At 47.0% G+C, this 12793-nt stretch overlaps 1 protein-coding gene across 2 annotated transcripts in view; it reads left to right on the plus strand.

The window, feature by feature from the left end:
- Positions 1-12793, plus strand: part of LOC105495589 (G-patch domain containing 1) — a 48473-nt gene continuing 35680 nt past the window's right edge. Inside the window, exons 1-3 of one of the 2 annotated variants that reach the window (XM_071085984.1) lie at positions 1-225; positions 7683-7817; positions 10980-11065. In XM_071085984.1, the coding sequence (XP_070942085.1) occupies positions 153-225; positions 7683-7817; positions 10980-11065 (294 nt within the window). In that variant the 5' untranslated portion in view covers positions 1-152. Of the gene's footprint in view, positions 226-3688; positions 4297-7682; positions 7818-10979; positions 11066-12793 lie in introns of those variants that run through there. The other variant, XM_071085985.1, reaches the window with a different exon arrangement.

Consider the following 12793-nt stretch of genomic DNA (forward strand, 5'->3'; position numbering starts at 1 on the left):
TGAGAATCCGGGGCGCAGGCTCCGGCGGCGAGGACACCTTCCCCCGCCCGCGGACCCAGCCTTCCAGAGTCACCGGGGTTCGCGGAGAAGGAGGAAAGGCGTTTGGCCTGCCAAGGCCGCCGTAGCGAGGGGGCGGGGCCCGGAAGAGCAGGATGGCGGCGCGGGACAGTGATAGCGACGAGGATCTGGTCAGCTATGGGACCGGGCTGGAGCCTCTGGAAGAAGGTGCGGGCCGCATGGGCCGGCGGAGCCTGTGGAAAACAGGCCAAGGGCTCAGGATTCGGGCCACAAAGGCACAAGTCGGTGCTGGACCATTGTTAGATCGTTCCCAGCGCTGGGAACACGGCGGCGAGGGAGGTGTTCGCCGCACTCTCTGGGTGCTCACCTTCTGCAGCGGCAGAGAGAGACTTACAGGGATGGGAGACACAAGCGTGGCCGAATAAGGGGGCGGCGGGATAGAAACAAGAAAATGACGGAATAGCTGGTGTGAGAGCGGGGGGTGCTTAGGCAGTGTCTTCCCCAAGAGAGTACGTTTGAGCTCAGACTTGAAACCGAGGAAGAAAACAACCATGGGCAAATCTGGAGGGAAAGCATTTCAGGCAGAAGGAACATAAAGTGCAAAGGCCCTGAAGTGAAAGCCAGTTTAGGAAATTGAGGGGCAGGCAGGACGGGTGTAGTTGCAGCAGACGACAGAGGGGGAGACAGGTAGAAGAGGATGTCAGAGGGGCTGGCAGGGGCTGGATCTTATTTGGTAGGGTAAAGAGTTTGGATCTTGTACTAAGTGCAGGATTGGGGTTAGGGTTAGGGTCATGGGAAATTACACAGGGAGGGATATATCTATATCTATATATTTGATTTTTAGTGACAGGGTTTTGCTCTGTTTCCCAGGCTGGTCTTGAACTCCTGACCTCAAGTGATCCTCTCACCTCTTGCCTCCCAAAGTGCTGAGGTTACATGCGTGAGCCACTGTGCTCGGCCAATTTTTAGTATTATTCTATCTTTGATGTTGAGAATACACTGTTTGGGGATGGGTAAGAGTGAAGCAGGGAGATTAGCAAAAACAGGGCAGGAGACGATGGTGGCATGGATGGGACAGTTAGCAGTGGCGGGGTGTGTAGTGGTCTGGGTGGAGATATATTTTGAAAGCAAAGCTGACCATACTTGCTGGTGGAATGTGGGGGAGAGGGGCAAGATGAATCAAGGTTCTCTCCTGTGTTTCTGGTCTGTTCCACTTAATGACTTGTTCAGCAAAGTATGTATTGAGTGTCCAGTAAAGGCTGTTGGCTATGCTAGCCCTGTGGGGAAGGCAGAGGAAGAATGGTGGAATCATTGGGCCACAATTTATTTGCAGACGTCCTGTTGGTGGGGGTCCCCTCCTTTTTCTCACCCTGACCACATCCTGCCAGGTTGATTGTGCTTCTGGGATATCTCCACTTATGCCCCTTTTATTTCCTACAAACAGTTCTAGTGGAAACTTCTGCCGGATACTGGCCCTACTTCTACCCTCGGCTTACAAAAGGTTGAGAAAGGGGCCAGGCACAGTACTTCACACCTGTAATCCTAGCACTTTGGGAGGCTGAGGTGGGAGGATTGCTTGAAGTCAGGAGTTTGAGACCAGCCTGGGCAGTATAGTGAGACTCCGTAACAAACAAACAAATGGCTGAGAAAGGCTAGTCTTCTGAATGCTTTTTATGTGTTTAAAGTCAGCTGTTGCATTTCCTTAAGACATCTCTGTATCCCAGGTTCTTTGTTTTGTAGAGACAGGGTCTTGCTGTTTTGACCACGCTGGTTTCAAACTCTTGACCTCAAGTGATGCTCTCACTTTGGCTTCCCAAAGTGCGGGATTACATGTGTTAGCCACAGTACCCAACATTTTTTATTTTAAAAATAGGGACGAGGCCGGGCGTGGTGGCTCACGCCTGTAATCCCAGCACTTTGGGAGGCCGAGGCAGGCAGATCATGAGGTCAGGAGGTCGAGACCATCCTGGCTAACACAGTGAAACCCCATCTCTATTAAAAATACAAAAATAGTAGGCCGGGCGCGGTGGCTCAAGCCTGTAATCCCAGCACTTTGGGAGGCCGAGACGGGTGGATCACGAGGTCAGGAGATCGAGACCATCCTGGCTAACACTGTGAAACCCTGTCTCTACTAAAAAAAATACAAAAAACTAGCCGGGCGAGGTGGCGGGCGCCTGTAGTCCCAGCTACTCGGGAGGCTGAGGCGGGAGAATGGCGTGAACCTGGGAGGCGGAGCTTGCAGTGAGCTGAGATCCAGCCACTGCACTCCAGCCTAGGCGACAGAGCGAGACTCCCTCTCAAAAAAATAAAAAAAAATTAAAAAAAAACAAAAGTAAAATTAGCAGGGCATGGTGGCGGGCACCTGTAGTCCCAGCTACTCGGGAGGCAGAGGCAGGAGAATGACATGAGACTGGAAGGAGGAGGCTACGGTGAGCCAAGGTGGCGCCACTGCACTCCAGCCTGTGTGACAGAGCGAGACTGTCTCAAAAAAAAAAAAAAAAAAAAAAATAGAGACGGGATCCTTGTATGTTGCTCAGGCTGGTCTTGAACTCCTGGCCTCAAGTGGTCTTCCCAGCTCAGCTTCTTAAAGAGTTGGAATTACAGGCGTGATTCTCCATGCCCAGCCCCAACCATGTTTGTTTGTTTGTTTGTTTGTGACAAGAGTCTTGCTCTGTTGCCCAGGCTGGAGTGCAGTGGCACAATCTCAGCTCACTGCAACCTACGCCTTCCAGGTTCAGACGATTCTCCTGCCTCAGCCTCCCAAGTAGCTGGGATTATAGGCGCATGCCACTATGCCTGGCTAATTTTTGTATTTTTAGTAGAGATGGGGTTTCGCCATGTTGGCCAGGCTGGTCTTGAACTCCTGAACTCAAGCAATACATCCACCTTCGCCTCCCAAAGTGCTGGAATTACAGGTGTGAGCCATTGTGCCTGGCCCCCAACCTTGCTTCTGAAGTAGAAGGAAAGGACATTGAACTTGTAGACTTTGTTTTTTTGGACTAAAAACATCCTTTAACTTCTCAGTAATACAAGTTTTTGAGGATTGATTAATTGTCTTCTAAGCACTTTTTTTTGAGACGGAGTTTCACTCTTGTTACCTAGGCTGGCATGTAATGGTGTGATCTCGGCTCACTACAACCTCTGCCTCCCAGGTTCAAGGGATTCTCCAGCCTCAGCCTCCCGAGTAGCTGGGATTATAGGTGCCTGCCACCACATCCGGCTAATTTTTGTATTTTTAGTAGACACAGGGTTTCTTTTATTTTTTTTTTATTTATTTTTTATTTTTTATTTTTATTTTTTTTGAGACGGAGTCTTGCTCTGTCGCCCAGGCTGGGGTGCAGTGCCCGGATCTCAGCTCACTGCAAGCTACACCTTCTGGGTTTACGCCATTCTCCTGCCTCAGCCTCCTGAGTAGCTGGGACTACAGGCGCCCGCCACCTCGCCCGGCTAGTTTTTTGTATTTTTTAGTAGAGATGGGGTTTCACGGTAGACACAGGGTTTCACCATGTTGACCAGGCTGGACACGAACTCCTGACCTCAGGTGATCTGCCTGCCTCGGCCTCCCAAAGTGCTGGGATTACAGGCATGAGCCACCGTGCCCAGCCAGTTTTCTAAGCACTTTGAAGTTTAAATGCACTCTGTATTTTACAATATAACACACTAGACTAATAATTATTTTTACTCCCTGCTTTGAAGTTTTAGTGACAGGTTAGACAGGCATTGGTAGAGGAGAACTCTATTTTAAAGTTGCTGGCCCTGACAGAAAGGTTTATTAGTTAAGAGTTAGCCAGGGAGCCTAGTGACCGTGGGTGAACTTTATAGACAAATAGGCCTTCTAATCTGGAAGGAAGGAGGCCAGATACTTACCTATTCTTTCCTTAGACATTTCCACTTGGTTCTAGAATCTATCTACAGCTCATTCTATACCCAGATTAACTTTAGGGACAATTTTCTCCTCCTTGGTGCTGTGATTCTCACACTTTAACCGTGGCTTCCTTCGCCCCCAGGACATACCATAAACCCTGCAGCACCACATTCAAGGCCCCCTGCCCTGTCCGCCTTTCTGATTCCATCTTCCACTCATTCCCTGGCCTCCTGTTAGACTGGACCACTTTCTCAATACATCTGACCTTGCTCTTTTTTTTTTTTTTTTGAGATGGAGTCTTGCTCTGTCGCCCAGGCTGGAGTGTAATGGCGCGATCTCAGCTCACTGCAACCTCCACCTCCCAGGTTCAAGCAATTCTCCTGCTTCAGCCTCCTGAGTAGATGAGCTTACAGGTGCGTGCCACCACGCCTAGCTAATTTTTGTATTTTTAGTAGAGGTGGGGTTTCACGATGTTGGCCAGGCTGATCTTGAACTCCTGACCTCAGGTGATCCGCCCGCCTCGGCCTCCCAAAGTGCTGGAATTACAGGCGTGAGCCACTGTGCACAGCGACCTTGCCCTTTTATCCCTCCTTCTGTTTACTGATGGGAGTCAGTGCCTCTGTCAAAATTCTGCTCACTGCTAACGGTGGCTGATGTTGCAGACCTTCTCATTATCAGAAGTGCTCCAGTACGTGCAGCTCTCCTCTTGTGGGCTCTGAGTGTCCTGAGAACAGGAGTAGAGTTTTGTTCAGTTCTCTACACCCTGGGTCTAGAAGGGCTGCTTGCATGGCAAGGCCCTCATCAACTTTTTGTTTTTGTTTTTGAGACAGAGTCTTGCTTTATCTCCCAGGCTGGAGTATAGTGGCATGATTATGGCTCACTGCCGCCTTGGCCTCCTGGGCTCAAGCGATCCTCCCAGCTCAGCACCCCTCAGCCCCCAGTAACCAGGACTACAGGCTCATACCACCATGCCCAGCTAGTTTTAAAAATTGCATCACTATGTTGCCCAGGCTGGTCTCAAACCACTGTTTCTAATGACTCGAACCACGCCTACCTGGGCCTCTCCAAGTGCTGGGATTACAGGTGTGAGCCACTGCACCTGACTCCCCCACCCTTAAAAAAAAAAAAACTAACCATTAGCCAGCCAGGGGCCATTGAACTTTTGGTCAGGGAATGAGAGGGAGGAATAGTATAGGAGGCATCTCTGGCTTGGAGACAGTTGAGAGCTGGTTTCACCTTTGTGCTTATTAGCTGTGAGTCTCAGGGAAATTACTCAATCAGTATCCTTATCAGGGTATGATAAATGAGATAATATGTACTAAAGGAAGGAAGGAGTTGTCATTAGTAGCAGTAATTAGGACATGGCCTGACTAAAATGCCACCCACCTCCTTTCTGGAGTTTTTCCGTCACTGGTTAGAGGTGGTGCCTTCTCCTTAGGAGACCTGTGGGAGGCAGTTGGCCACATTGCTTGGCCCTCATCGTCTGCCGCCACAGGCTGCACTCAGTTGTCTGCAGATCTTATCTCCCCTTCGAGATCAGAAGCACTTTGACAATAGCACCAACCACTGGCAACACCTGCTCCCTCTTACTGTAGCCGAGTGGGACAGTTGGCAATGCCTGGAGACCTTTTTGGCTGTCATGCCTGTGGGGCATAAGCTGCTGCTATAGGCCCAGAATGCTGCTGAACATCCTGCAGTGCACAGAATATTCCCCTGAAGCAAAGAATTCTCCAGCACAAAATATGCTGAGATTGAGAAGCTCTGCCATAGCCAAGAATAATGCCAAGTGCACACAGAGTAACGTAGTGTGTGTACTGCATTTCCATGAAATGGTGAACATCTTGGGCTGTGGGACCCAAGTTGTAATTTAGTCCTTTAGAGCGAAAAGACATTGTAGCTGATATTAACTGATTTTAACTGATGTTAACTGATTTTCCCCATGGTCAGGGACTGTGCTCAGCTGTTTACATATGATATTTAATCCTCGTTGCCACCCTACAAAGATGGGCTTCTTTATTACCCTGATTTTACAGTTGTGGAGGCTGAGACTTAGAGCGATGAAGTAACTTGTTCAAGATGACAAATCTTTTTTTTTTTTTTTCTTTTGTTTGAGACAGAATCTGACTCTGTCGCCCAGGCTGGAGTGCATATGGCATGATTTTGGCTCACTGCAACCTCCTCCTAGGTTCAAGCGATTCTCCTGCCTCAGCCTCCCAAGTAGCTGGGATTACAAGTGCCTGCCACCATGCCTGTCTAATATTTTATATCTTAGTAGAGATGGGGTTTCACCCTGTTGGCCAGGCTGTTCTCAAACTTCTGACCTCAGGTGATCCACCCGCCTCAGCCTCTCAAAGTGCTGGGATTACAGGCATGAGCCACTGCGCCCAGCTGATGACAAATCTTAACAAGCAGTAGAAGGGGATTTGAATTCAGATCTCTCTAGGTGTTTAAACCTGGGCTCTTGGCTGGGCGTGGTTGCTCACACCTGTAATCCCAGCTACTTGGGAGGCTGAGGCAGGAGGCAGGAGAATCACTTGAGCCCAAGAGGCAGAGGTTGCAGTGAGCCAAGATCATGCCACTGCACTCCAGCCTGGGCGACAGAGACTGCATCTCAAATAAAATAAAATAAAATAAAATAAAATAAAGTATTTCTTGTGTCTCCTTCTTCTTGCTAAGTACTTTATAGGCATTTAATTTGCATAACAACTCTATGAAATAGCTGTTACCATTAATGCCATTTATATTGTACAGATAAGTAAATTGAGGCATAGAGAGTCAAGGCTGACCGAAGTCCAGTGCCAGTAAAGGGAGCTGGCTTGAAACTCCAGACCACTGTGACTCTCACCCCTTAACTCATACCCTTAACTACTGTATAACCTACTTCCTCTTGTGAACCTTTGAAAATAACTTGCTTTTTTTTGATATATTTTTTTTAAAAATTAAATAAATTCAGGATTTTGAATTGCAGTTGATAAAATGAGGCAGTAATTTGTGCCATAGTACCTGGGACTTTAGACCTAAGGAATTGTTTGGCTAGGCCTAAAATGTATTAGGTTTAATTCCCTTGCTTGTGTGATGTCACAACCCAGCCCTTTCAATAAAGTAGGAAAAGGAATAGGTTTAAAGAACACTGGAATCAGGAGATGCACAGAAATTAAGGAAACTTAGGAATTGGGGAAAATGGGCAATACCAAAAAAAAAAAAATAATTCCGGATCCAGAGATGGTGTGAAGTTCTAGAAGAGGAATGGAAGTGTTTCTCTCCTTGCCACGTGCCACCCCAGCTTCTGCGCCCTTCGTTTGAAGCCAGGAGATTTCAATTTCATCTGTCTAAACTCTCCTGACAATATAATTGTTTTTGTTTTTTGGGAGTCAGTCTCGATCTGCCTCCCAGACGAGTGCAGTGGCGTGATTTCGGCTCACTACAACCTCCACCTCCCGGGTTCAAGCGATTCCCCTGCCTCAGCCTCCTGAGTAGCTGGGATTACTGATGTCCGCCATTACGCTTGGTTAATTTTTGTATTTGTTAGTAGAGCCGGGATTTTGCCATGTTGACCAGGTTTTGTAATGGAATTTAGTGGGAAAAGCAGGCAATCATTCTAACATAAGCTTATAAAATATATTGTTTTTTAGGCTGTATAAAGTAGTAAAGTCTAGGAACAACAATTTAAATGGTTATATTTGAAGTTATAAGAAGTAAACAATTTATTAGTTTAAAAAGTGACATTTTCCCTAAATTAGAACCGACCATTTCCTTCTCTTTTAAGTTTAAAAAACTTTTTTTTTTTTTTTGTTTTTAGGTGAAAGACCAAAGAAACCAATCCCCCTTCAGGATCAGACTGTCAGAGATGAAAAAGGAAGGTATAAACGATTCCACGGGGCCTTTAGCGGAGGTTTCTCTGCTGGATACTTCAATACTGTTGGCTCAAAAGAAGGTATGATTTTCCTAATGATAGCTATTATACCATTAAAGCAAATGATCGAAATACCGATTCTCCCTCACCCTTGCTTTTTTTGTTTTTATTTATTTTATTTTATTTTTTATTTTATTTATTTATTATTTTTTTTTGAGATGGAGTCTCGCTCTGTCGCCTAGGCTGGAGTGCAGTGGCCGGATCTCAGCTCACTGCAAGCTCCGCCTCCCGGGTTTACGCCATTCTCCTGCCTCAGCCTCCCGAGTAGCTGGGACTACAGGCGCCCGCCACCTCGCCCGGCTAGTTTTTTTGTATTTTTAGTAGAGACGGGGTTTCACCATGTTAGCCAGGATGGTCTTGATCTCCTGACCTTGTGATCCGCCCGTCTCGGCCTCCCAAAGTGCTGGGATTACAGACTTGAGCCACCGCGCCCGGCCTTTTTGTTTTTATTTTTATTTTTTATTTTTTATTTTTTTGAGACAGAGTCTCGGTTTGTCGCCCAGGCTGGAGTGCAGTGACGTGATTTTGGCTCACTGCAAGTTCCGCCTCCCGGGTTCACGCCATTCTCCTGCCTCAGCCTCCCGAGTAGCTGGGACTACAGGTGCCTGCCACCACGCCCAGTGAATTTTTTTTTATTTTTAGTAGAGACGGGGTTTCACTGTATTAGCCAGAATGGTCTCGGTCTTCTGACCTCGTGATCTGCCCGCCTCAGCCTCCCGAAGTGCTGAGATTACAGGCGTGAACCACCCTACCCGGCAGCTTTTTTTTTTTTTTTTTTTGAGATGGAGTCTTGCTGTGTCACCCAGGCTGGAGTGCAGTGGTGTGATCTCGGCTCACTGCAACCTCCACCTCCTGGGTTAAGTGATTCTCCTGCCTCAGCCTCCCAGTTGGCTGGGATTACAGGCACGTGCTGCTATGCCCTGCTAATTTTTTAAAAAATATTTTTAGTAGAGACTGGAGTTTCACCATGTTGGCCAGGCTGGTCTCAAACTCCTGACCTTGAGTGATCTGCCCATCTTGGCCTCCAAAAGTGCTGGGATTACAGGTGTGAGCCACTGCACCTGGCCACCCTTGCTTTTTTTTTTTTTTGAGACGGAGTCTCACTCTGTTGCCCAGGCTGGAGTGCAGTGGTGTGATCTTGGCTCACTGCAACCTCTGTGTCCCAGGTTCAAGCGATTCTCCTGCCTCAGCCTTCCAAGTAGGTGGAATTACAGGCGCCCACCACGTCCAGCTAATTTTTTTGTATTTTTAGTAGAGACAGGGTCTCACTATGTTGGCCAGTGTGGTCTCTTAACTCCTGGCTTCAAGTGATCCGCCTGTCTTGGCCTCCCGAGATTACAGGTGTGAGCCACTGAGCTCAGCTTTCTCTGAACATACACTGTAACCTTTTGTGTTCTTTGGATATTTGGATGTTTCCAGAGTCAACTTGTGTCTTGTTCATTGATTGCAATCTGATGGTGAAAGAGTTTTCCTCCACTTTGTAAAAAATGCGTACCTTCTAATCAGATGATTAAATGATGATAATGACTTCCGTTTTATTGTAAGGTGAGAAATGTTTCCGAGTATTTCCCATTCACAACATACTCTTAGAGTCTTTCAGTTAATCATTGACTGTGTCTCGTGACTGAGTGAGTGAGGAGGGCAGGTGTCACAGGGATCTTGCAGATGAGGCCACCAAGGGTCAGAGAGGTTAAGGAGCCAGCATGGCGTTAGTGCTGAGGGAAGAGTCACCAGGTGTCCTCTTCAGACACTGGGGACCACAGCAAGACTGGCTCTTCAGTGCTCTCTACCTGGGGAAAAATCAGTTAAATCTTTTATGTTATGTACTTTTATAAATGCCAAGTTGTTTAAAGTATTGTATGTTTTAAGATGTATTAATCTAGAAACATTTTTTTGAACTGGAAGAAATGGCTTTCTATATCTCAGTTATGGATGGAAGATGAACTGATATTATATGTGCTGCTGAAGTGAGTATGGAAGATGAACTGATTAACTCACATAGCAATTATCAAGAAAAAGATGGGCTAGATCTTTCATCATTTTTTTTTTTTTTCCCTGAGATGGAGTCTTGCTCTGTCGCCCCGGCTGGAGTGCAGTGGCGCGACCTCGGCTCACTTCAGCTTCCGCCTCCTGGGTTCAAGCAATTGTCCTGCCTCAGCCTCCTGAGTAACTGGGACTACAGGCGCCCGCCACCACGCCTGGCTGATTTTTATATTTTAGTAGAGGTTTCACCATGTTGGTCAGGCTGGTCTCAAACTCCTGACCTCAAGTGATCCACCTGCCTTGGCCTTCCCAAGTGCTGGGATTACAGGCGTGAGCCACCGTGCCCAGCCCTACCATTTTATTTAATTAATTTATTTTTTGAGACAGGGTCTCACTCTGTCGCTCAGGCTTTAGTGCAGTGGTGTACCTACTGAGAGTAGACCTTCCCCAGGTGCCTCAGCTCACAAGAGCCTTGGAGAGAATCAGGAAGGAGATGCATCCCTCTTAGAGAAAACTAAACAACTTTATGGCAGAGGTTACAGACATATGTGACCTCCAGGGCATTCCCTGTTTGTAGACATGGCACATGCTCAGTAACCATGGTCAGGGAACAAGGCCATTAATGATAGGATTCCAGTGTCTGATGGAACTGGGGGCCTGGCACAGCCATTGCCCTTGGACCAGCCAGATTGAGTACCAGGGTACCCTGAATATTGCCTGGATTCCTTCTGTGACTCTCTCTTTATCCATCGTGACTGATTAAAACACCCTGACATCATATCTTGACACTTGATCTTAGCCAAAAGGCTGCGAAATGATGACATCATTTCTTTAGAAAAGTTAATATGCCAATGGAGATTGCTGGTCTCAGGTCCTGCATTTTAAGGTGACCTTGCAACTGTCTGCTTAGATCTGCTTGTGTTCATTTCACAGTTTAACTTTCAATGTGTAATTCTACTTCTCTTGGTTTCACTTTCTTATGGGGAAACCTTAATGGATCCACTAAGTTTTGCATCAGGGGATACAGGGATTCATAAGAAATTTATGTGGAATAATTATGTCTATATAAGCAGTGAGATGGGAAGTACCTAAGAGTTTGTAGTTATTGGGAGTTTCAAGTCCATACATGTTATGTAATCATTTACTCATAGACCCAAATACTCTCTAGGATTATAAAGCTCTAAACTCTTTTTTTTCCAGGATGGACACCCTCTACCTTTGTGTCTTCACGACAGAACAGAGCAGACAAATCTGTTCTTGGTCCTGAAGATTTTATGGATGAAGAGGTGGGTGTGCAAAACTTTAATTGCCAGTTCACTGGTGGGAAAGGTCTAGTTCGTTGCTGTAAGTGCCTCCTCTCTCCCCAGAAGGTCCGATGTACGATTTCCTCTTTGTTTGTAAGGCTTTATCTTTTAGGTATTTGATGTACAGTGTCCTGTATATCAGTAGAGTCTTGTTCATTGGAGGAGCATTTTATACTGGGGCCAGTTTCTAAAATCAAGAGTGTAAGGGGAAAATCATATACAGGCAATTTACTGGAAAAGCCTCCATTACCTCAAAAGCTCAGTATCCATGGTGCTGGGTCTGCAGCTTTCCACAGTAACTCTCAGGCACACTACAGTAAAGAACCATGAGTGACTGCACTAAAATTAAACTTCTGCTCCCTTAAAATCTGGTCGTGGATTCACTCACGATAAAGATTAAACAGGGAGGGAGAGGATCAGGAAGAATAGCTAATGCATGCTGGGCTTAAGACCTAAGTGATGGGTTGATCTGTGCAGCAAACCACCATGGCACACATTTACCTGTGTAACAAACCTGCACGTCCTGTGCATGTACCCTGGAACTTAAAATAAAAGCTGAAGAGAAAAAAAGATTAAACGAAACATTTATATCAGCATGCATTAGGCTGCAGGTTAGAGGGAAGGAAGGCTCCTTCCTTTTTTGAGTAGCATCATCTAGAAGGAAACATATCTCATGTAGCAAGAAGTCTAGATGTGCTGAGACCCCAGGCTGTCTCTTCTCAGTCTTCTGCTGGCAGCTTGTCCTTATACTACCTCTCCTCATGATTGCAAGATGGCTGTAGTAGTTCCAGGTAGCACATCCAGGATGATGTTGCCCAAGAGAAGAACTTCCTTTTGGTCCCTTTTCTTTTCTGTTTGTTTTCCTGAGACGGAGTCTCGCTCTGTTGCCCAGGCTGGAGTGCGGTGGCGCTATCTCAGCTCACTGCAACCTCCACCTTCCAGGTTCAAGTGATTCTCCTGCCTCAGCCTCCCAAGTAGCTGGGATTACAGGCACATGCACCACCATGCCCGGCTAATTTTTGTATTTTTAGTAGAGATGGGGTTTCACCATGTTGGCCAGGCTGGTCTTGGACTCCTGACCTCAGGTGATCCACCCACCTTGGCCTCCCAAAGTGCTGGGATTACAGGTGTGCAACTGGCAGTCTCTTTTCTTAAAAGAAAAGTAGGCCGGGCGCGGTGGCTCAAGCCTGTAATGCCAGCACTTTGGGAGGCCGAGGCGGGTGGATCACGAGGTCAGGAGATCGAGACCATCCTGGCTAACATGGTGAAACCTTGTCTCTATTGAAAATACAAAAAATTAGCCGGGCGAGGTGGCGGGTGCCTGTAGTCCCAGCTACTCGGGAGGCTGAGGCAGGAGAATGGCGTAAACCCGGGAGGTGGAGCTTGCAGTGAGCCGAGATTGTGCCACTGCACTCCAGCCTGGGCGACAGAGTGAGACTCTGTCTCAAAAAAAAAAAAAGTAGCCTTTCATATAAGTCCTACCATGAATTTTCTCTACATTTGCTTGCACAGATTGTTTTACGTGCCCATTCCTCATGCAGTCCCTGGCAAGGAAAATGGAATCAAAAAGACTGGCTTAGATAAGACACAAAGCCCCACTTCCTAGTCCTGCCTCCCTAACACTGGGAGTACCACTCCTGCAGTGTGTGGTGGTGCAGAGGAAGGCAGGTACCTAGACAACATCAGGACCCTGCAAGGGAAGAGGAAGCA

The sequence above is a fragment of the Macaca nemestrina genome, chromosome 20 (genome assembly GCF_043159975.1).
Source record: "Macaca nemestrina isolate mMacNem1 chromosome 20, mMacNem.hap1, whole genome shotgun sequence".
Classification (NCBI taxonomy): Eukaryota; Metazoa; Chordata; class Mammalia; order Primates; family Cercopithecidae; genus Macaca; species Macaca nemestrina.